The sequence below is a fragment of the Columba livia genome, chromosome 6, assembly GCF_036013475.1.
Source record: "Columba livia isolate bColLiv1 breed racing homer chromosome 6, bColLiv1.pat.W.v2, whole genome shotgun sequence".
NCBI classification, from domain to species: domain Eukaryota; kingdom Metazoa; phylum Chordata; class Aves; order Columbiformes; family Columbidae; genus Columba; species Columba livia.
Window position 1 is genome coordinate 25,916,668 of NC_088607.1, and position 24,669 is coordinate 25,941,336.

The window sequence follows — 24,669 nt, forward strand, 5'->3', positions numbered from 1 at the left end:
AAAAATGGACTAAGAGCCAAAGCCTGAGACAAGTGTCTAACTGAGGTATGATCCCTTTAATCCGAAGGGGACTCAAACCTTAACCAAATATCTTAAACTGTTATTTATTACATTGTTACAGTATTGTTCTGTAAGCCATAGTGTGTTTCGATAGGCGAACACGAACACTTCTCAAACCACAAGCTTCAGAAAATGCACAGCTCAATTTAATTTTACTGCACGTCCCATCATTCTTGTGCTGTTGGAAGCAGCAAATGATCATTCCATTGTCACATCCCTCGAATGCCTGGTTCAATGAAACTGTCTCTGGTCTCCTCACCAGCTACCTCTTCTGAGCCAGCGCTCTCCTTCATTTCATCTCTTCTGTGTTCACGCTTCTTGTTATGTTTGATCATCCCTGTGGCCCTTTTCTAGTTTATCTGTGTCCTCTGTGAGCTCAAATGACTCAAACTATGCACCTTATTCAGTAAGTCTGAGCACAATGGCATCCAAGTAGTGCGATTATGTTTTCTCTGTTGTTTCCTATTTCTTTTTTAGTGTTTTTTAGCATTCTTCTGGGATTTGTCAGTATGACTCTGCTCACAAGTGAACTGATAATTTCAAGACCTGCCCAGGTCTCTTTCTCGAGAAAGAGATAATTAGAGATTCAGAGCCTGTCGCTGTAGATACATACTTAATGAGTATGGGCACAAAATTACCTTTATTTTACACTTATCAGTGGAAACATTTTGTCATCTGCTCACTTGATATTATGTGTACCTAAGATGTAAGTCTTAGCTGTCAGCTTTAGGTGTGATTATTCAGAATAATTTTGTCATGGTGCTATTCACTGCTGTCAGGTAGTTTGTGACTATTATAGATTGTGCCTCACAAGTCCCAAAGCACATCTCCAAGTGGGATTCTGCTGATTCATTTGCAACAAAATGACATTTATTTCCTATCTCTAGCCATGAGGGGAATGTCTCTTCTACCCACTGATTGTTTGGCTTCCAGAATTGTGCCACCTGCCCTTTTGTAACCTATAGAAACCATTTTTGCTTTTAATACATTAGAAAACATCACAGGGACAGATCAGCTTTTTCTTTGGTTAGCTTCAAAAACTCTGTCAATGCTTGGAAATGAACCACACAATCCCTGTAAGAATCAATTAGGTTTGGCTATTTGTATGTACAATGTCTTCTTCTACGTGTCATGCATGTATTTTTTTTTGCAAATAAGTCATTCTGAGATACATCTTGTAGTAACAGGCAACATCAACTGAGAGTTTGTCATTCCATAGGCAATGTGAACAACAAGAGTAAATACAAATGTTTAAAATGGATGTTGCTAATAGTTTGAAATATTTATGAATTCTGATAATTATACAGTAACTGGTTTTTAATTACTCAGACTCTTAAGTCACAACCTATTCAGTGATTCTTCTCACTCATGTAGAGCACAGGGGAATTTAATGGCAGATGTGAAGTTAATTTTATTCTGACGACATTTTTGAAGAGAATCTGAGCCATACCTGCCTTTAGTTTATGCTCAGTGTTTGATAAAAAGATGAATGTTTTTATGATAGACTATGACTTGTTGATTGTCCTGGTAAGCAGCAGCTGCAAAATCTGATGCAGTTTAGCGTATGACAAAGCTGAAGTTGACATACTGATTCATTTGAATTGGAGCCAAGCTAATATTCCTTATTGGGGTAAAATATCCACTAAAATGTTTTTATGGAATTAGGATGGCAGATTCATTGTGGAAATTTGGGAACTCCCATTCTGGGTGCATAGAAAATGAGTTAGATGAACAAGCTATTTATACAGACATGTGGCATAATACTGGATACTCCTTTAATCTTTTAGTAATCCAGACATTACCATATGGACAAACTGCACAGATAGATTTGAGTAGAACTTACTGGATAAACAAATACCCTGCTTCAGTTAATTTGCAGAGCTTTTATGTTAGTGTATCAAGGAAAAAAAGAAAGTCTTTCCAGCACATAGTTTATTTGCAGTGACATATAAAATGAGACTGATGACAATCAACACAGGTTTAAGGCAGCTTGTTTGACAAGCAGCTCATGATGGTTTGGAGAGTTATCTGGCAGACTTTCTTTTAATACTTCATTGCTTGTAGCTGATGCACAGCCTTTCCCATGTGGAACCACCTTTGGACATACATATCAGAGAATGCACACAATTTCCTCTAGCGTTTTGCTTTCAGTGATGTACCTGCATTAATTTCGCTTAATGCCGTAATGAGCTATTTAGTTTTGTTATCAACCTCTGCTTTCTCGATCTTCTGTCCTGTGAGGAACTGCCATATTCCTCCTCTGTAGTTCTCATTCCCCAGGGCATATACGAAAGCGTCCACGGTTGGCACACTCTTGGCAATAACAGCAGGAATCTGTCATGAGACACAATATCTATTAACAGAAAAATGCAGAGAAGCCAATGGGCTGATTTCAGCCTAGACTCAGTTTTCCTTTACCAAACAAATGCCTGTCTGCAATGGCAGTAGCTTGCTACCCTTAGAAAGATGAGAGGTAAAAGAAATTTGGTCAGTTGGAGGCTCTTACTCAGGACATTATAGTTTCTAGGAAAAAGAATTTATATCAGTATTGCCTGAAACTGGGATATTTCAGTTGAGAAGGAATATAAGCACTTAGCAGGAGTGAAGGGTATGCTGTGGACACCTTCTGATGGATAAGTGGGCTGATATTGCTAACACATTTTATGTGGGATACTGAATACATAAGTAATACATTCGGTGACCTGAAACTGGGCTGATTTTTGGGTACTGAATGAAAGTTGAAGGTTTGATGTGATATTACTGAGTCCCAGAGGAAGTCTTGGAGCCAAGACTCATAGAAAAAAGGAGGTAGCATAACCTTAAGAGTGATCAATTGCAGCTTCCCTGAGGAGAGAGAAGTATTAGAAAAATGAATGAGACGAATACTCTCTTTAAAATTGAAAATTTTGAGCTGGTACTTGACTCTGGGAAGAACATTAAAAGCTCCTACAAACCATGAAGCAGCACAGGCTACAGATGCCTGAGTGACTGGTGAAGAATAAAACCCTGACTTCCTAAATTGTTGCTTGATCAAAGCAGTAATATAATGCCTGTTATATCATTGTGCTTAGCTGTTTTGCTTTAAAAGTGGTAGATAAACAGAATGCTTTGAGGAAATGGTCTACTTGTTACATATGTTATAGCAAGTAAAACCAATTGTGAGTTGGCATTGTTCCACAGGAACAGAGAGAGGAGACTAAGGAGAATGTCATTATTTAAATTCCCTTGGGTGGCATAGACATACCATACGGTATTTTGGTGAAATGAACATCACATCTTCAACTGCTGCATAGAAGCATAGAAGGCAATAGGGACCCCAGCAAATGACCAGCGTCTTCAAGGGTAAACCAGTATTAAACTGAAAAACAAGAGCAATAAATTCCTTTGTGTTTCACAACCACACATTGCAACAAGTGGATGGGACAGTCCTGTGAGACTGTGGTTCTTGCCCAGTAGCAGGAGAGGATCAGCCAGCAGGACATGCTGTATCATTGCTGCTTTGCTGTCAATGCTGGAGCACAGCTCCCGCTGCATGGAGGGCTGCCTGTGCTGCAAGTCCCAAAGCCCTGTCCCCTGGGTCTGGGTTGGGGGTGGCAGTTGCTCCTGGGTGGAGGTGGCAAAGCACCTTATGGTAGGTCAGTTAAATCAGTGTGGGTGCTAGACATAGAAGCTGTGGTCAGCAATTGCTGCTGAGGAGTAGAACAACGTGTAAATTTAAAAACAGAGAAAAAGGAACAACATTTTGCTGAGTTGGAGGGTTTTGCAGACAAATTGTGTGAAACCACTGTTATGGCAGTGCAACAGAGGGATGCAATGGCATCTGTGTTGTGGTAGTAAGATTCTTCTGTCCTTCATGTTAGGGCCTTATCCATGGTGGTCATGGCCAGCTGTTCCCAAGTATCTTGTACATATTAATGAATAGGGAACTTATAATTTATCCTTAAATTTTCTGCATCATAACTAGTCTGCACAGCTACAGAATATCATAAGAAAGAAATCATTCATTGAAAAAGAAAAGTAATAGACTTACAATAATGAACACTGAGATTTGTTCAAGAAATATGTAGAGGGCACATGTATTTATTCCAGACAGCTACAGACCATGCTGGTATAACATCCCCCTTGAGAACTCTACTGAGTGCAGGGAGAAGACTCTGCCTGCCAGTCACGCATAGTGCCCCAGACTGTATAGCCTGCACCTAAAGAAACAACTCATATAATCGCTGCATTACTTTCTCATAAACCTGCTGCACCAGAATACTTCCTTTGTTTCCAGCTCATAAAGATTTCTGAATGTCCTCAGCCAAGTGTAAACACAACATGTATAGGAAGGCCCTTCTGCCCTCCATGAGGTGCCTGCGTGTTTCCTTGCAGTGCTGCAGTTCCAGCTGATTTCCTCAGCGATGAGCTAAGAGCCTGTAGCAAAGCAGGGAATAATGATCCTTCTTGAGCAAAGTTTCTCTGGATAAATATTCTGTTATTATGTTATCTATGTTATTAGCAAATATTTTGCATGCTGCATATTTATTTTGCAACTAGAGTTGGACCAGTGTTGATGGAAGGGAAGCCTCAGGGTCACTAGTCCAACCCCTGCTTTGACAAACAACTATTTACAACGCTAGGTCAGGGCAGATGTGGCTGTCTGGTCAAATCTTGAACTCTCTAAGGATGAGGTTTCCACGAACTTTCTGGGTGGCCCCATCCTGTGGAGCACTACCCTCCTACTTAAGTAATATTGGGGAGTTAGCACAGAAGGAGTTGAGTCAAAGCCTCTGCAAAAGAAATTGGCTTTTTAAGGGCTTGGTCTCTGTTGGATGCAGCTCTATTTTGGCAAGGCAGTTGCAGGGGCTGAGGAAGCTTTCTTACCTTAAAGTGCCCAGTTTTCTTGAACTTCTGGTGTATGGACTGATAGGCTGTGAGCATGATGAAGCCTGGGATGATGAAATTGAAAATGGACAGTGCAAAAAGGAACGTGATATAGTTTCTGGAAAGGGTGAAGAGGGGGGGAAAAAAAGAGATTGTTAATCGCTCTCTAGGACATTTTGGTAAACTTTTATTTTTAAAATTGCCCAAACCAATCTTGTTAACATTCTGAAGGCTGTTTAAATTGTGCCCTGCTATTTTGTCTGGGATGGATAGTGTTGTAGAAAATTACAACAGGTGTTTAATTTCTAAACCCAAGCAAACCTGCTCAGACATCTGTGCTGGACTGCAGAAAACCAAAACCATTCTGAAAGATTCTTGAGTCCAAAATGCAGAAAAGCTTATAGATGAGCAAGAGAGTAGCAGAAACCTGAGCACAAGCCTTTCCCATGGAAGAAACTGACTTCAGCTGTTCCTGCGCACCGCTATGCAAGTCAAGGCAGCCTTGGGTCATGCCTGCCTTGGCCCAGCTGCTGGGGAGGGAGATCTACCCCAGCAACAACTTTGGGGGACAACTGGGGGTTTTGGTGTGCTGCCAAGGTTGCCCCAGGGGACGGCAGCCTGTACCCCCCTCCCGTGGGAGCTGGCCCTGGCCCTCACCTGTCCCCTTTGCTGTAGTCCAGGGTGCAGCAGGTTCGAAGGGGTTCATAGTCATATTGCCCCCATCCCAGCAAGGGCATCACAGACCAAAAGGCAGCAAACAGCCATGCAAACACCATCATGGAGACAGCCGTGCTCCACTGCAGCTTGCTCCCTGCGGGAAGAGAAAAGGGGATCTCTGTGCCCAGAACAAAACCACCGGGCAAAGCTGTCCAGCTCGGTGGGGACAGAGCTGAGTGCCCTGGGCCTTGGGCAGTAACAAGCAGTTGTCTGTGTTTTGTAGCCTGAACCTGACCTGAGTCTAGATGAATCAACCTTGCATAAAATCTGAAAGAAGCTTTTACAGTTTAGGAAAACAGCAAATTCTGCTTTCCTTTTGTGTGCTTTACTTAGACAAACGCTGTATTGCTGCTCAGCTTTGTACCACACTGGAGATACAGCTGCTGTTACAATCATTATATTCTTGTGTTTCGGGAACATGCTTAGATGTTCAGATGAGGCAGAGAGTAGAAGGAACAGGATGATGCAATAAACCGTGTTCGAAGAATTAGAGCCCTGCTGCAGTGTGTGGGCCGAATCACAAATGTGACTCTGCACACAGTTCCCAGCCCTTACCTACTTCCCTTCTGCCCTGCCAGGAGTGCAGGGAACTTGTGGATGTATGTTCTAAATATATATGTTGACTTATGTTCTAAAATCACTGCTCATCAATATATATGTGAATACATCTATCTATCTATATCTATCTATCTATCTATCTATATATATATATATATATCTGTAGACAACCTGACAACAGATCTTGTTCTAAAAATTATTTTGCGCTTAAGATTGTTGTTTGGCCCGGAACAGGAAATATGAAGCTCAGCATTAGTAATTTTTTTCAAATTTTATGACAAAAGTGATCACTTGTGCCTATCTCAACCAGTTCCATAAAATATCATAGGAACAGGTCAAAGAGTGAAATGAAAAACTGGAAACTTCAGAAGACACAGGAAGTATTTACTCATGGAGAAGGTGAGCAGGCTTCCCTGCTGCTGCAGGATATTGTGTTAGCCTCGCTGCTTGCATGTAAAAAGGCCTGGATAATTTTGTTATCTAAGCTAACATCCATAATCATGCCCATTCTGAATAGCACATGATGCCAGCTGCAACAGCAAGGAGCACAGTGACTTTTCTCACTACTCCTTTCTAATCAAATCACCAGTTAGGGAGAAGTAATGACGTGATTTTCGCTGAGATTGGGAAGCAATCTTATTGTCTGCCCTGAACAGCAGCATCATAGCAGTAGGCCAGGAAGATTCAGGCCAATTCTGACCTTTCTCAGAAAGGAGAAAGATTTGAAGTGAGATGCATGAGGTGCACAAGGTCCTGCCATGGGATCAGATGTGGCTGACTCATGAGTAGAGTACATTTGGGGGCTGCATAGGCTGGAGATCCCCATAAGGCAGCAGCTCCAGGAAGGACTACAAACTCTACAGTAGCTATTCTGTGTTGTACTGTCCTTATGTATTTTAAAGAAGGATGATAAAGTAGGTATGTTAGTGAAATTTCCCTTTTATAGAAATGCTGATTCTACCTCTGTCCTTTTTCTTATCTTCCAGAGGTTCTTTAGGGAAAAGAGTTAGAATTGCATTAAAGATCAGCTTGGAAAAATTGTTTGATGCAAGTGTTCAAAAATTAGTTATGCGAAAAGACAGGAGTACACATTGCAATTTAAATACCAAGGAAAAAATAAAGGAAATACTTTTAATTACCGGGCAAAGCTGTCCAGCTCTGTGGGGCCAGAGCTGAGTGCCCTGGGCCTTGGGCAGAAACAAGCAGTTGTCTGTTTTGTAGCCTATGTTTTAATATAGTAGTTACAAAAAAATTATTGATTATTTTTTAGTAATTAAACACTTTTTAAAAATAATTACTAATGAAGAATGATTAATAATGACTAAAATCTGTTGTTTGTATGATTCCTACATAGCAGATATACTTTGTCTGCAAAGGCTCAGATATTGCTTTGTAGCACTGACATCATATGACTCTAGAGTGACATAGATGAAAATAAAGGAATTAATTGTTTCTCATTTAGGGGACTGGAAATTCGAGTTAAATGTTTTGGTAATTTGCAATTATTTTTAATCTCCCAGTCCAAAGAAGTAATGTAGCCTAAGTTGTATCTTTTAGAACTGCATCCTATTTAATTATATCCTCAAACAAACATATTAGAGTTGTTACTCATCCAAGATTTCCATTTGTGTTCTACACAGCAGTTCTTATAGCTTGGCTTTACACAACTATTACTTGAAATTCAATCAGAACAAATCTATCAGGTTTGTTTTGTGTTTTACATATTCTAGCGACAATTTAAAGGCGCTGTCAAAGGCAGCTGCACTGAAACCCGGACCTGAATTGTGTTTCCTTTAAACCCAACCCACTGCAAAAGTAGCTCTGTTGCTTCTGGAATACAATTTTTTAAGTGGTAAGCCCTCCTGATATTCTGAAAAGAACAAACTAAATATTTTGTTTGTTTCTCAGCAATTCCTATAAAATAGCTAATACCAGTTATTTTTTGTTGTATTGTGTGGCAGAAACTTTGGTCTCTTTCCACCCCATCCTTTAATTTCATGGACTACTGCAATATTGTGAAGGTCTCAAAACACGATGGTCCCTGGCTGAGGCATCCTGGTGCCACTGGATCCTAGCCACACACCAGCCCTTATGGATCTTTGCATTTAAGGAAAAGACCCTTGTGTTGCCAAAATTTGCCCTAAGCTCCTGGGACAGTGTTGGTGGCATGCTCAAGGCAGCTCGTGCGTGCCTGCAGTGACAGAGGGCAGCTGATCCAGCTGCCTGCAAGAGTTTGGGGTGTGGGCTGGTAGAAATCACACCTTCCCTGATGTTGCCTTGCACAGAAAAGCAGGGGAAGTTCCTGTTTCACTGGCTCCCACTTTCATGGTGCCCAGTCTCTTGGTGCCACGTCTTCCCTCCGGTCCCATGTGCTACCAGTTGGGGTGCACGCAGGCAGCATGAAAGTTGTGAGGCCTCCTACTGAGATGGTTTTCAAATGTTTTCTGTCAAGAGTGGCTTTAATGAAGATTTCTATGTTTAATTTTCTGACAGAAAAAGCGCAGCCTATAGGACACTCTAAGTCAGGGGTGTCAAACTCATTTTCACCAGGGGCCACATCAGTGTCGTGGTTGCCTGAAAAGGGCCAAATGTAATTTTAGGACTGTATAAATGTAACTACTCCTACTCTGAACGTAAAGTTACATTTGGCCCTTTGAAGGCAACCGCGAGGCTGATGTGTCCCCCAGTGAAAATGAATTTGACACCCCTGCTCTAGGGGAAATCTCCCCATGCTGTCGGCTGGTGGTGTTGTGCCTCGGTTTCCCCTCTGCTATGGCCAGGGAGACCCACATGCTTGGCAGGGCTATGGGGAGCAAAGCTAGACACCTCTCAATTTCCATTAGCTTTCTTTTTTTCCTGTATATTCCTATTTTTTTTTTTTTTTTTTGCTTTAATGTTTGTGCCTCTTTCATGAAAAACCGTAGGAAAGGGTTTATTTTACTTAATTTTCTGTGGGTGTTAGGAAACACTGTTTTCTTATTAGATGTAGAATAAAGGGATCATGCAATAATGGAGTTTGGCACCATGTGTGCCTCAACAGCCTGCCTTTGGAAAGCTCATCTCTGGGGCTGAGTTCATATGTTCTCTCTCCTCATGTTTGAGGAGTCCCATTTTGGACACTAGAAAAAGAGAGAATCAGAACTTACAAAATTTATTTTTTCTTTCTGTATTTGGCCTTTTGCAAAATAAGATTAATGCTGAAATAGTCCTGGTGATGTCAGCTACCTTTTAAGCCCCCAGAAAACATTTAATGAATGACACATGAGAAGCAGCTAAAAATGTATGAATGCAAAATTAAACAAACTTGATGTTATTTAATTCTACCCAGAAAAAATACAAGAATAACGAAAGAATCATGCTCCTCTCACGTGGCAAAAATGTCTTCCCCTGAGAGGGCTGTGACAGCAAGGGAACAATTAGAGAGCAGTTCAGTTGTTTTCGTGCGGAACAGGCCATTGCTTTACCTTAAATGTCTTTTTTGGCCTGATAAAATTAATTGTAATAGCCATGTAGGTCCTAATTCAATTAAATGTCTGTGTATGGAGTTCAGCATATAATTAGGGCTCGGTGCTGGCAATTTGGTCATATTAAGTCTAATCACTCTTGTGCTCTGGCTTGCTTTCTTTGAAAAGCAAGAGGGCAGCTTCTCTTTTCCAGACAATGAAATATTAATACAGGAGACTTATAATGGCTTCTGTCATTGATTTGGGACTAAAATCCCCATCATTTAAAGATTACTAAAATTGTGATGTCAAAAGCTTAGATTTTAGGAAGTGCTAGATAGAGCATGGAATCTTAAACCTTTTGATTATGCTGGCCAGTTTTTAGTGACATAATCGTAAACTATTTCTCCATCTGTAGTATGTGGGGACACTTATTAATTTAGATTTTTAAAAGATTTATAAATTGGTCAAACATTTAGCTGATTTTCTTAGAAACACCAAAAAATACATCTCTGACACAATGGCTACCTTTCAACTAGATTTCAGGCTGGAGTTCAAAAAGAATTTCTCAAACAAAAGGTCAACAGATTTTCTAGGATGGAGATGTCCCTTTTCCTCACTCTTGCAAATGGTTAGGTTAGAATAGCTGATACATTCCAGAACAATATTGCTTGTACCAGACTTGGTGGCATGCATCACTTAAAACTGGTAAAGTTTGTCAATGACTGAAATATCTGAAAGTCTTATAAGGGAAAATATGTATCTGTCATAAGTAAAATAGATGTTGGTACCTACTTCATCTGCAGTGCATAAAGCACCTGTCACTGGTACTCACAAGCACTTTTTTGTAGGAATAAGAAAGCTGCACTGTGTAATAGTTTCTTTTGTGCGTATCATTAGAAAAAGCTCTTTAAAATAACCTAATAAAGGGATTTTTAAACTCCATTATTTTTTTTGTTGTGGTTCTCCATGTTCATAAAGCTGTCTTGGCAATTACCTCATGCTTCAGTGAAAATGCAAGATCTGTATAAACATTGACATTTTGTCAGGGAAAACTGATGCAGGTGCAAGACCAGATGAAGGAAGTGTGGCAGGGTGGCTGCAGTAAGTGTGACAGGAGGTAAGGACTCGCTCCTCGTTTGGCAGAGCTAACAGCTGTAATTGGAGCAAATGGTAGTTTGCTAATCTTTGAATAATGATACAACAACCTAGATTTCCTTGAATGTTAAGGATTAGATAAAATTCACTGCAATTCTGCTTCTTGAAATTGAATGTTGATGTGAAATCCCTGCTGACTTTGTTCATATTTTCTTTTGTAATATTGAGAAAAGTACTGTCATAAATCACTTCAGATTTTCTATTTCCCCCTAATTCTTAAATGCAAGTGTAAAATCTAGATTTTTTTTTTTTTTTTCTTTCCTCTCAAAGCTGTAACTGTATGCCATGGTTATGAAAAGAAAAAAAACCGACCGAGATCCTTTCCCCCTCCACAACCTGCTGGTGGCAGCGTGCTGCCTTCTCACCAAAGTGAGCCATATATTAGTTTGAAATGCCTTCAGCAAAGATGTCTCCGTGGCTGGAGGCTGCCTGCTTTCAGCTGACCCCCTGGACACCAGCTGCCCTCTGCCTGCCTGGTCCCAGCTCCAGTGAGACCTCCCAGGCTGCTGCTTCCTTCCTCCCTTGCTATTTAATAACATAATTCATGACATTTTCCTCATTTGAATGGCCAAGGAAGGAGAACTAACAATGTCTACCTTGACAAGTCACCTTCTCTCCTGAATGCGTGGCTATTGATAGACAGCTTCCTCAGAGTTTGCCCTTTCGTAACACTGCTTCTGCTTTCTCCTTTTCCCCCAATGATCAAACTTTGAAACACAATAATCTGTTTCCCATCTTGCAAGTGATTGACATTCAAACCCTTCAGACTCCCCTGCCTTTTCTCCTCGTATTGCATTCTTCTAGACAACAGATTTCTGTAGTTCTCCTTGCTGTGCAAGTAGCATCTCATAGTCCCCATAGCCACATTAGAGGATGAAAAAAGAGTTGCCCAGCATGGTTGCTGGGGAGGATGAAAGCAAAAGGAGGGAGAGTAAAATGTCTTGAAACTCTAGCTTCTCTGTCATGTGTGGTGGTCATACTATTTTCTTCCATATGCCAATCAAAATCAAACTGTTTGCTGGTGAGTGACTTGACTAGTTATCAATACATTTTAAAGACTAGCACTTTGTCCCTGAGGGTTGTAATGACTTCCAAATTTAAAAACTTGGTTAATTTTCAGGATGTTTGTGAACATTTTTGTGTTATTAGCATGCAGAATGGCTGAAAAGTCCCATTTTTTCTCATCATCATAGTAATGTCTCACATTGTCATCAGTTCTTTCTTTCTCAGAAATATGGATAGGGTGTAATCAAGTGTCAAGCTGAGGAATGCCACGACAAAGGTTTTCTCAGAAATTGTTATGACATAACAAAAGGTTGGATATGGTGTAATTGAGGCTGAAAGAAGTACCAGTTCCCAGGAAATGAAGATAAAAAGTTGATAGCTTTGTGTTTAGGCAATGGTTTCTGTACCTTCTGTACAGGCATTTTACTCACACCAGTGTCAACAGGAGTTTAATGTATGGATTGAGAACGCAGTGTAGCCTGTAGGCTTGGTATATCAGTTCTATTAAATATGGCTTAATCTTCCTTGTGATAAGCATGTGAAGGATGAAACTAAAAGTGACTGTTTTTCCTAGATTAGCCACAGAGCATGAGCTTCTAAAACCTTCTGGATTTTTGTTTTGTTGTTCAAAATGTTTGGCCAAACATTGCTGTTATTACCATCAGTAAGTAACAATTTGAGAGAGTAAAGCAGCTTGTGCCCTTAGGGTCTCTCTGCCTGTGCTCTTAATGCAGTACGCTCTTGACAGGAAGAGTGAATGACATGAAAGCATTAAAGTCAATGTTGCAGAGAGTAAAATGCCTTTCCACAGACATGCTTATTTTCAGGCTGTCTTGTAAAATACAGAGGCTACTCTTCTAGATCCAAACATATTTCAGTGTCTAGAGGGTAATGGTATGGATTTATCTTACAGCCTACATTACTTGGGACCTTTGTCTGGACATGAGGAAAAAAATTAAAAAAAAAAAATCCTTGCCTGAGCTGAATTCTTGACAAAAGCTGCAGAACAAAAAGTTGGCAACCTTTTCACCCTCAACAGCACTGTCAGACTGAACATGTTTGCTGTGTGCTCTGGGTGTGCTTTGCCACTTGCTGTTTTAATCACGTAGAGGCCGTGCCTGAGAGGCTGTGTGGATGCTAATGGTGGAGGGGATTGAAGTGCTGCAGCTCAGCGGTTTTTTTCCCCAGCCAACTTTTACACTTTCGTTTAGAAAATATTTTGCGAAGTGCTCTGAGCAACCTGTGCTTTAGCACAGGCAAAAGAGGGCTGCATTTGTCTGTCAACATTGCCAAAGGGACACATTTTTTTGTGGGAATGGTGCCATCACATGGGGTGCTCTGGACTGCTCACTCTTCTGGAAAGGGCCTGGCTTTAGCAGGAAACATGAAAGCTGCAAATCTGCACGAGAGAACCTCATCCATTTCTCCCAGGTGCCAGAGCTCCCACACAACTGCCAAAATGGCCAAATGGTGCAGATTAGGGCAGTCCTAGCATTACGGAGTGCAAGGATGTCCTTTCAGAGTAAGTTTGTGCTTCATATCATGTCTCCTTCCCTTTTCCTAATGCAGGCCATGAGATTGTACACCCTGTGTTTGTCACTCAGTCCTTTCTAACTTTTGAAAACACTGGCTACTTAGAAGTAAACTGGAGAGTGAGGTGGGGACCAACAGGCACTAAGTTACTGCATTTACTGTGAAAGTTGGTGTCTGGGGAGAGGTGAGGCTATGTGAAAGCTCACCCATAGAGCAGTCAGCACAAGACTATCTCATTTGACAAAACTGAACATCATCCCTCTGCACCATATTCATAAGAAAGTGGGTTTTGCCAGCTGTAGTGCTAACAAGGCTGCTAGTTTGTTTTACAGCAGATGATGATGCCTCTTGCTATGCTTCTCAACATCTGCACTAAAATAATAAAGTTATTCCCCTGTTCTCCCCGTCCACAGTGGTGACTGGAGCACAGCTGGAATCTCAAAACAAATCCTAGCAGTCTTTGCAGATGCTAATTCCAGCTCAGCACTCTGATTCAGCAGAAATTTCCACTCACATTACATATATGTACAAATCCAGCACTGCCAAAGTTTGAGAGGAAGTTCTGTGACAAAAGAGTACATCTATCTCTATAAATCCATATATTTGGCAATCCCATCAATCTCCATTTCTTACCTAAATCAAAAATATGCTTTCATAAGTCCACAAAAAAAGGCAAATTTATTTTCCTGGGTTGATCTCCCTGTCTAATATTAGGTTTGCATTAAATCCAGCTAAGATGTCAGAGTTAATTAAAAACTAAATTGCAAGGAAAAAACCCCAAAAATAGCCTTCACTAAGAGAAGAAATATATAATATTCCTCCTCTTATCAGTACTAAAATATAGCTCTACCACTTCTATTGAAACTTGCAGATAATTTGCTTGGGAACAAATGTACTGAGTTCCAATCTTCGTAAAGTGCCCTGGAACGTAGCACAAACCCCACAAATGGCTCTTGCACCCCAAAGTGCCTGTGTGTCACACAACAGGGCTGCTGAGCTCTGTCCACCTGACCATACCTCTGCATAAGTGCTTTGCTTGGGCTCTGTTCCAGCTGCTGGCTCTGCAGAGGCAGCTCCATAGCCTCACCCATTTTATCTGTAATTAGTAAACTCTGCATGGGCATAAAGATCTGTTTGGAACACAGCAGGGTGCTGGATGGAAGCTGAACATGCATAGATTTTTATTCAATATGAAGAACTGGATTTTATTTGAGACACTGAAAATTACATATGGAGAAGGTGATAGTGTGGTAAGAGGGTATAAACTTGGATGTGATCTGGAAGAGGAAATATCTCCTGAATGTGGCTGGTTAGTGCCTCCAGTATGGGAAGAGATTGTTTATATTTGTTTATATTTGCTCTGTCTCTAGTGTGTAAGATAAATAAATGTGCATACAAGATATACAAATAATAAATATGTGCTGCTTTGATCCTCTGAAATCTAAGCAAGCTGCCTTATAGCAGGATCTGGGTAAGGCTGCTGGTTAAATTGTAGCCCTTACTTGTACAGTAGTGATGATATCGGTCCCAGGCAATCGCAGCGCTGGAGCCAATGCTGGCTAGAGCTGTCAAGAAGCCCTGGAATCCATGAATTTGACAGCCGTCAGAGCCATAGGGCCAGTATCTGTAAACAAACAAGGAATATGTTAAGAAAAAGATAGAAAAAGGTGAAGACATGTTTGGAAATTGCATTAAGGAAGAGGGTAGAATGATAGCCCCTGCACATGTTGTTTGAGAAACATTGTGAAAGCTGTTACTGTGGTCGTCTTTAGGTATTTGATAGCATTTTTCTTGCTGTGGTGTCTGATACAGTACATCAACTACTTTTAATATGGAGAAGAAAATATAACCTCTCATTTACACGTTGGCAATTTTTTTTTTTTGTTTCAAATCTACATTTCATTCAATTATCCATATCTTCAAAATCTGCATCCAGTGGGAGCAGCTGATTTGTCAACATGTGAAAGCAACACATGTAATAACCTTTTGGAGAGTCAGTCTTCACCGTGCAACACAGTACAAAAGCTCACAACAAATAAAAATAGTCCTGATAGCAAGACCAAAGCTTCAAAATGTATTTCCAGACATAGAATGAAAAGAACTGTGAGATGGTGTCATGTAGCAGACATCTGCTGACATGCGCCTTTAATATCCTCGTCACCCCTGGCAAGGAGCTATAGCATTTTTTTCTCTGTGTTCCTCTAAGCTGACTCTTTAAGCTCATAAAGGTGGCTGTGAGGTTCCTTTCTCATATATTTATAGAACACCAGTATAATTCATTGGGATACTACCCCTGGAAGTCCCTTTGAACAGGAGATAGCTGACTTCTTGGGAGGCTGGGAAACTTCTGCTCCCATTTAAAGGAAAAGGCCTTGTAGTTGTTAAAACCAAGCTCATGTTGATGCTTTGACCTTAGCTTTTCAGCTCCAGTCCAGTAAAGGCATCTCTATTGACTTCAGTTAGGCATAAATGTCTGAAGCATGAGTGACCTATACAGGAGGTAAAATAGTGTTGAATAAGGCCTCATTGGAGTTTATTAATGACTTGTTAATTTGCAAAAAATGTTTTCATATCCAGTAAGATAAAATAAAATGGTCATGTTGTGGCTCAAAATATATTTATCTTCTCTATCAAAGGTATTTCCAGGGTTTAAAAATGTACTACTTGGGTGCAATTTTTCATCAGATATTTTATAAGGTGGTGTTTTTTTTTTGAGTATGGTTTGCTTGTGATTTTTTTTGTTGTAATTATTCATGAAAATGCTTGATATTGTTTCTGTCTTCTGATTAAATGATTGGCATGTGTGAAAACATGGAATATCAAATGTGTCATAACTGATGTGAACTCCCTGCTAACAGATATGCATTTTCATTTTCCACAAACTTCTCAAATAAGTGCTTTAATGGAAAGGTTTGTAACAAAACAGAAAGACTTGCAGATAAATTTGGGCTCAATCTAGAGGTTAAGTCAAATGAAAGTGTACTACTATTTTGATATTCAAGTAGCTTCTAGAATAACCACTGATAAAGCTGCCTTGTTAAATGTCTTCTATAATCAGTCTAATAATCTGTCAGTGATTATACACAGTGAAGTCTGCTTTTTCACCTGTCTGGCAGAACTATATAGAGTTTCAGTTTACTGTTTCAGATTGAGGGAATAAAAAGGTTGATTAGGGTGGTATGCTGAAAAGAGAGTAATTTAATTAATTTGTTCTCTTAGAACTTAAGTTGCTAATTTTCCTGTGGTCCTTCTGGTAACCTTTAGGAAAAAGAAGACATACCTTAGGAAGCTGGAAAAGGCAGCTATGAATGCATTGATGCAGATCCCGCAGTCAGCCAGGGCAATGCTGACAACCAGCAGATTGCTGGGTGTTCGGAGTTCTTTGATTTTTCGGAAAGAAATGATTGTCAGGCCATTTAGACAGAAACCAAGCAGGGCTGAAATACAGAATTGAATGACGTGATTCAGCTGGAAATGGAAAAGATCTACAATGATACTGCTGTTTTCTTTAATGAGAGAAGAATAATTACTGTAAAAACGTATGCACAGGGAATGTATCTGTAGCTGTCACAGTCTGCGTACAAGTTACAAAGACTTTCAGGAGAGAAGTCATAGGTGACAGCTAAAGCCAATGCTTCAAATTGCATCAGGGATATGGCTGGTCATGTGGTGCAGAAATGGTTTAATCTTATTTGTAATTCTCCCTTTTGTTTTAATAGAGAAATCTGACTGTCAGGCTCCATCCGGGAATGTGAGGGTCAGAGCAAGGGAGATGCAGAGGAGGGTGCTTCAGGGGGACTGACAGCCAGCACGTGCAGCTGGTGCACATGTCTGCTGGCATGTCTTTGGTAGAAGAAATGGGTTGTGTTTAATGTAAATTGTAACGTTCTTTTGTGTTTAAGCACAGAAATCCCTCAGTTGCATTTCAGTCAGGCTGCCCTCCTTTGGTCTTCAGTCTAAGGCTAACCTAGACAGTGCTTGACTCACACCAGCTCAATCTTATTACTGCCCTTCGTCAATAGACTATACATGGAAAGGAATAATCTAATTATAAAAAGCAGTCACTGACAGATTTAAAAAAATAAGTTAGTCCTCGGAGAGAAGCATCCAAGCAACCACTGCTATTCACCCAGCACAAAGCTGTGCCACCCTGGAACCTATTCTTCAGTGGTTTAAACTCAAGCTTTGTCCTTCAACATCCTTTTCAAGATGACCTGAATTATATTAGCTCTGATGAGGCTCTGACTCAACATCCTGTCTCTAAGTCTCAGTTAGATGAGAAGCACTAGATCTTTTTCTTTGTGTTCTTCTTGGAAAGAGAAATGATATAGCATGGAAAAAAAATCCACATGGCCTAATTCTGTAAAGTAGTGTAGTTACTTATGCTCATTGTCTTAATTCTGCAGTTACATAAGATGGATGATTTTTGTGCAGTCAGAAATCCTGCTCCTACCTTAATTGCATTAATGGCTGATGGCATAACCATAGTAACAGCTGATGTGCATTTTTCATTACACAACATATAACAAAATATTTCCAGAAGAAATATTTGGAGCTGTTCTTATTTTCTCCTTGCCAGCTTACCTCCCACCCACAGGGTAGAACTGCTACCACCTCTCCCAAATGCAGTGAAGCCTTTAGAAGAGGCATGTTGTGAACATATTTAAAGTAGAGCTGAAGAGTTATCACTGTATGAACTTTCTGTCTTTCCCCTGTTTTTGAAGCTTCAGGCTTCACCTCACTCTGCTTTCTTGAAGGCTAGCATGAGTGTACAAATAGAGAGCTTACTAAATTTTTAAAAAAAGCTTTGAGTTTTCATTTTTAGAACAGCAAATGTGTCTAGTTAATAAAGTGAAGGCGAGGTTTTCCTGTTCCCCAGAATGTTTTTGCAAACTGCATTTAGAAGTTTCAGCAAAAAAGGAGGTCTTCAGTGCATGTCTCTCAGAGTCTTTGAGAAAGTTAATTAATCTTTAATTATTTAGTTCAATCTTCTAAGTCGGATGACAAAGATAAAGTTTTATTGCCAATCTTCTGGGTGCTTTCTGCTTAAAAGCCTTTAGAAAATACTTGTGTTTAGTACAACATGAATGTGTTAGACACATCTAGGTTTAAGTGAAGTTTACCAGCAGCTACAACTGCATGGCCCTGGCAGGCTGCAGCCCCTGAGCACAGGGGCTCGGTGGGCAGTTCAGGGCCATTCCCCAGCAGGACCCCGGCTGTCAGGCTCTTCCAGCACCCAACGGTGTCCTTATTCTCCTGCTGCTTCTCATCCCTCAGTAACAAAGTGCGAAGTCATGCTAGGACCTGCCAGTCCCTCCAGAAGGCTTAATGGCTCTTGGCCAGGTTTAGACCTGAACTCTCTGTTTCGCTCCTGGGCCAGAAGTAGGAACTTTTTCCTCTCTCTCTCTTCCAAGGAAGATTTTCTGACACAGCTCTTTCAGCTTTCCCTTGCAGGCAGATACAGTGCTGCCTTCCAGCTGAGGTTGCCTGCAAGGAGAGGCTGAGCAGCCTCCTTTCTCCCATGCTCCACATTCCTGGAGTGAGCTCATGAGCATTTATCGCATTCAGATGGTGCTTATGGCTTCTCCTCTGCTGTTGGGCGCCACGATCCTTGCACACCCAGCTGAGCAGCACTATGCGGGGAATGGGTCCTAGGCCCTGACTGGGGTGTAGTGCAGAAGAGACACCAGTGAAATAATCCTACCTACAAGCCCATCCTTCCCTAGCTGCCAGGTACATACAAATTCACAGTTTTGTTTTAGTCTCTCAACAAAGTGACACATGCCTTAAGAAAAGCCCACATTGCCTAATGAAACAGATACAGTGTCCTACCTGAAAATTTGCTGCTTAACACTGTGAGAGCTTTTGAATCTCATGCAAGTGTATTTCTGTTTGTTATTTTTACCCAGCAGCCATTAATTGCAGCACTACTATTTTGGATTCTGGTTTTAAGATGGCCATCACAACCCACAAAACAAGCAGCCCAGTTTTATTGAGATATTATCAGTCATTTCAACATTCTTCCCCAAGAAAGATAAGATTACCTTTAAAAGTCAACAACAAAATCTTACATCTCAAAGTCTTGATAAGAAAGCTAAGTATCAAGTACTTCTCTGCCATAGGGTAGCTATGTATACAGAGCAGATCTTCACTGCAAACAGCTTGCAGCTCACACTGATTTACTCACCAGAAGTACTACTGGTATAGCCACAGTAACCCCCATAGGTCTGGATCAGTGTACCACAAATGCTGCTGTTTGCTTCAGTTTTTCTTTAGTCTCCCACCAGGAATAACAGGGACAAAAATCTTATTGCTGCTGAGGTCCCACACAGAGCTTACCTTCTACCAGCAGCGCAGTGCCGATGGCAAACACCTCTAATTCAGTGAAGCCTTCAGGGAGCGGGTATGCAGTGACCATACTTGCGACAAAAATGCCAACAGATTTAACCTCTGCCCTCTGTTAGAGCTGTAGGGCTGCCTCCTCTCTGGATCCCCTTTCTTCCACTAGCCCAAGGCTTCTTAAAGGAGCAGCTCACGTGCAGACACATGCTCATTATTATATAAAAGCTTTGGGGTTTTTACTCCCACCACTACAATCCCCACAAGAATGTTATTAATGATGGGACTAGCATCAATCTGCCCTCCCCCTTCCCCTGCAAATCGTATTTCAGACACCAGCAAAATGAAAGCTTTCATTGCAATTACAACAAGTTCTTTGTAGAGACAAGATTAAGAACCCTGTCCAGTTAATTCTGCAACACTGGAAAAGAATTAAAGGTTGTGGAACGAAGTAAACATGTAATATATAATTGGGGAGTGACCTGAAAAACAAAGGGGCACTCACTGAGTTGATAATTAGGAGAAAAAGTATGAATCGAGAATCTCTGCAGCATATAGGTCTTCCCCTCTCTGCTTTTTTAGAAACCAGAAAGTGTATTTTTCTGGCAATGACTATTCTGTATCTTAACATATCTCCATAATCGAGGCTTAAATTAAGGTTCACACTGGCACAGTCTGATTAAAGGCAAACACAAATTACTGATTTTGTGCACTAGACATACAAGGATGTATGCTAGTTGCCCAGTATGAGTGCTCACAGGAATTACCTAGCTGCCCTTTTGGAGATGTTTGAGGACTGGAGTCTCGCTGTGTGCAACATGTGGTTGTCCAGCCTCCAGATCCTTTCCTGCCAGCTGAATTCCCACCACAAGCATACCACACGACAGATCCCAGCTGTGCATAATTCCTTGTCATTTCCCAGCAGGGTCAACCATTCTCCTTTCTGGTAGTACTGATTGATTAACTAACTCTCTGGGAATCTGAATCCCTGGATCCTGCAGAATGGAAGACAGCAGCTTTCAGAGTCTGAGTGAAAAAAATTATATGTTTTTAGCTATACAACTATTATTGATGTAATTTTCTATACCTATCAATTAAAAGTGAGTAACTTGACCACGGTTCTCAATTTTTAACCTGCATTTGGAGTAGCAATAGCTATGATAACTACTAGATAGGGTTGTTTTCTATTAACGGCAATTTATTACACCCTTTTTAGTGCATTTGTTTCCTTTTTCTTTACTTCTTCCTTACTACTTTTCCACAGACCTACTCATTGCCTTAACAACAAGGTGCTACTAGCACAGTGGTTGCTACCTTGACATGTAGCATTTTTCATCCTCATAATCCTACTGCAAAATGGAAGCAAAAAGAGAGCTGAGGCAGAAGGGATATTCCCCCAGCTCAGACAGGGTGAACTGAAACATCTCAATTCAGCAGATTGAATTTGCTTCAGATATGGTTAGAGATTGTTCATGGTTCTGACTACACAGTGGAGGTGCATTCACAGTCAGGGGTCTGTTGAAGACAGGGGTGGATTTTTTGCAGTTTTCCTGAAATCCGTGCTTATAGGCTGTGATGCCCAGAAGAAATGATTGAAGCTTCAAGGTTGAGAAACCATCTTACTGTGTTTTGTGATCTCTGGCATTCAATTTACAGCTGGTTTTGATGTAGGTAATTGCCATGATGGATATGCTTTTGGATTTTGAAGTAGGCTTCAGAAGGGCATGATATTTGTTAGGCTATACAGATTTTGGTTTAAGCAGAGCAAAATTACATTGAACCACATAAATCCATCGTTATGTTTGTCTTTCATTCACCTACATATCTTGATGACAAAGAAGGTGACAGTCCTGCCTTCTAGCAGGGAAAATGACTGATCTAAGCCTGTGTTTTAATAGTGATCCATTGTGTATTCTTGCAAAAAAAATTTATGCTAGATCTTGTAAATGTACTGTAAATCTTTTCAGTGTGATAGTTTTGAAAATAGATGGCTCATTGTAATGCTTGTCAACATGAAGCTGCGCAGCTCTTCTCGACTAGGGATAAAAACCATGGATATTGTGTGAACTGCCCTCAGGAGGGCTGTCAGGTGCTTTTGGTTACCTGACAGTAACCTGACAGTAACACTCTCACTCCCAAGCAAACATCCCAAATGCGTTACACTGCTGGTATTTTTTGTGGTGTGTATTAAAGTCTGTGGTGCAGACTTTGCTCGTTCCAAAACTTTGTTCATGAAAGTAGGCTACTCCCCCAACCCTTTTGGATTTAGCAGATCTTTATTAGCTTGAATATTATGAACTTGTTGGCTGCTTTTCTTGAATTATCTTAAAAATTTCTGTGTCTAAACCTTATTTACTTTATCTGTGCTGAGTCTAATAACACAAGTCAGTTGCAGGCAAGGTTTCCAGTGGTGGATCAGCATCTGATTCAGGTGCAATTGGTATCAATAGAAAATTTATGTGCCAGGGTCTCAATATCTATTGTTGATGCTGTTAAGCTGACTTTCTAATAGTTCACTGGGATAGTATGGGATGACATATGGTCAAATATGGCTGCTAAATTCAGTTAGTTTTGAAGGGTTTTCTTCAAGCAAAGAGGAGGTGTAAATAGGGCATAAATTATTGAGTTTGATAGAATCTACTAATGACAGTTCTTTTTCCAGTTGGTAAAACAAAGCTGTATTTGTTTCCTTTCACTCCTTTTTATGTAAGACTTAACCTCACATCATGTATTCCTGTGAAGTCAGTGAAAACATGCAAAGGATAAAAGGTTTGCTAAAGACTTAAATTAAATCCTTAAATGATGAAGTTTTTAGTGATCTCTTTCTACTTTATACACTCTTTCGATAGCTACTTGCTGTTTCCAAATTCAGGGGAAAAGGTCTTTCACTTGATGTTATCTTGCAACTTCATAATTTGAATTGCCACTGATCTCCTCTCTGTGTCAATAAAACATCTATTTCATTTTACCCTCTCACTTTAGAATACTTCCCTTGTTACTAATCTGTTTGCAAGGAACAGGCAGAAAAAAGGTCTGATAGGTTCTCGCCAGATGTCCCCATGGATTTCATAAGACTGTATGGATTTGGTGGGAGCACATTAATCTTTGTAAAATATGCATTGGTACAAGCACAACAAAAAAAGCTGCAGTGCAAAGATAACAGAGTGCTCATGCACTCTGAATTTTCTCCAAGCAATCAATGCAGATTACTGGCATACTTTTTTATGTTCACAGCAAGAATTTTGCTAAATTGATGTATTATTATTCCTCTGCCTCCCTAATCCTTTCTTCTGATTCAGTTTTAGCCAAATTGGTTTTGACTTTTTATATTGAAAAACACCTTTAAATGACAAACTGCAGCATTTCAGCAGGAGCAGGCTGGGAATACAGCCACACAGGACTTCTGTTTGATATCACAGAAATGAGTGGTAATCTTGGTCCCCATGGGAAATGCTTCTCATTGAGGAAAGGAAACCAGAATGCGTGTTGTATGGAGACCTTCTAGTTGCAGTTGTGTAGATTTGTTTTGATTTGCAAGCAGCCATTGAGAATATGCTGCAGACTGTAAATAAACACCTGGCACTGGTCACGGGAGGGATGATGCAGAGGTCAAGGCTGCAGAGCAGCATGTGGATAGGCCTCAAACCTTTGGACCATCCTGCAGCCATGCAATGACCATTCTTGATAGGATGCAAGAGCTTCTAGAGCAGGGTTTGTGCTCTCTGAGGACAAGGTGAGGGCCGGGGTGGGAGGTGCTGCCTGTGCAGAGGAAGGTACAGGAAGGACTCACTTGCAAGTTTCAGAGAGCCAAGATCAGGGATAATATCCAGAGAAAAGCTCCTTGGACGTGCTAAGCCAAAGTGAAGGAGCTGTAAGAAGGAAATAAGAAAGCAGGAGGGGCATCTTCAGAGACAGAGCTAGAGCAGTGCTGTGTGAAAATCCCTTCAAAAAAGGACAGAGGTCCCTCATCTCCTCCCCACATGTCATGTGTTAACCCTGTGCTTGACTACACAAGAATGCAAAGCTGCCTGGGTCACGGCAGGCACTCACACCCCTGCCGTGGTCTGGTCTCTACACTGCGTGACCTTCTGTGACCAGGCGGCTCTGGGGCTGGCTTTCCTGCACACCACTGCATTTCAGGCATTAGAGTGAGGAAACTTGCTGTAGAGTTGAGAAGCATCATCTTTCCTTCCTGTGAGTTGCTTCTCTAAAGTCAAGTAACTTAATTCATAGTAATTTGAATACATATTTGATAAATATATATATATCCATCCACTCACACTAGAAAATTAATGAAGTTACTAGAACATTATTTGCATCCTAGACTTCTTAGTCTTTGCTATTAATAGATACCCCAATCATGTTTGTTATAAAATATATGTAATTGTTGCCTTCATCTGCTACTTGTCTCCCAAAATGCATTTTAGATGCTTATAAATAATATGTTTTGCTTTCAACTGCTGTACTAATTTTAGAGTCATATACATATTCACAATATAATGAAATATGCTGTCCCTCTGTGCTGAGTAGTGGCATATTTCAGGACTTCAGAGAAGGCCATTCTACAGAATATTGGGTATACCTAACACTGGGTTTGTTTTGTTTGCCCTGAGGGGTTCAGGCCTTCCATCCTTCCCACAGCATGCAGAATAATAACTCTTTCAGGACTTACAGTTCAAAGACCAGTTCTCAGTTCTCAAAGAAAACCCTGCTTTTGAGAAGGGCTTTAGTTGCATTAAAAGGAGATTTGCACACCAGCTCTCCTTCTGTTTACTATTGCTCTTGTAAAGAAGCAACAAGACTCTCTCTGAACAGTTCCTCAATGGGTTTATGCTACTGACCACGTATGTAAATGAACTTCTGGGCTGTGTATGTCACTGTGATATTGTATATCTTGTCTAGTGGTCTTCTAGCAGTGTCTCTCTGTAGGGATTTCCCCAAACTTTCTGCTAATACTTCCATCACAAATGTTACTTAAGCCTGAATTCTG

General features: G+C 40.6%; 2 protein-coding genes across 2 annotated transcripts in view; one reads left to right on the forward strand and one right to left on the reverse strand.

Annotated features, from left to right (window-relative positions):
- The window catches only part of LRIT1 (leucine rich repeat, Ig-like and transmembrane domains 1), a 57,825-nt gene that overhangs the window by 10,104 nt on the left and 23,052 nt on the right, over positions 1–24,669 (forward strand). The window lies entirely within an intron of this gene.
- On the reverse strand, positions 1,138–19,887 carry RGR (retinal G protein coupled receptor). The gene is made up of 7 exons (XM_065067636.1): positions 19,680–19,887; positions 16,621–16,777; positions 14,843–14,964; positions 5,584–5,737; positions 4,927–5,044; positions 3,305–3,418; positions 1,138–2,394 (listed from the first exon to the last, which is right to left on the reverse strand). Exons 1-7 carry the CDS (start codon positions 19,756–19,758, stop codon positions 2,251–2,253), a joined length of 888 nt encoding a protein of 295 aa, XP_064923708.1. The 5' UTR covers positions 19,759–19,887; the 3' UTR covers positions 1,138–2,250.

What these genes read in the sequence shown, in the direction of transcription:
- RGR (XM_065067636.1), bottom strand. Translation starts at nt 19,758, where the DNA reads ATGGTCACTGCATACCCGCTCCCTGAAGGCTTCACTGAATTAGAGGTG. An exon ending in CACTGCGCTGCTGGTAGAAG is followed by an intron (nt 16,778 to 19,679) that starts GTAAGCTCTGTG and finishes TCTGTATTTCAG; the next exon opens with CCCTGCTTGGTTTCTGTCTA. An exon ending in TTTCACCAAAATACCGTATG is followed by an intron (nt 2,395 to 3,304) that starts GTATGTCTATGC and finishes GTCTCATGACAG; the next exon opens with ATTCCTGCTGTTATTGCCAA.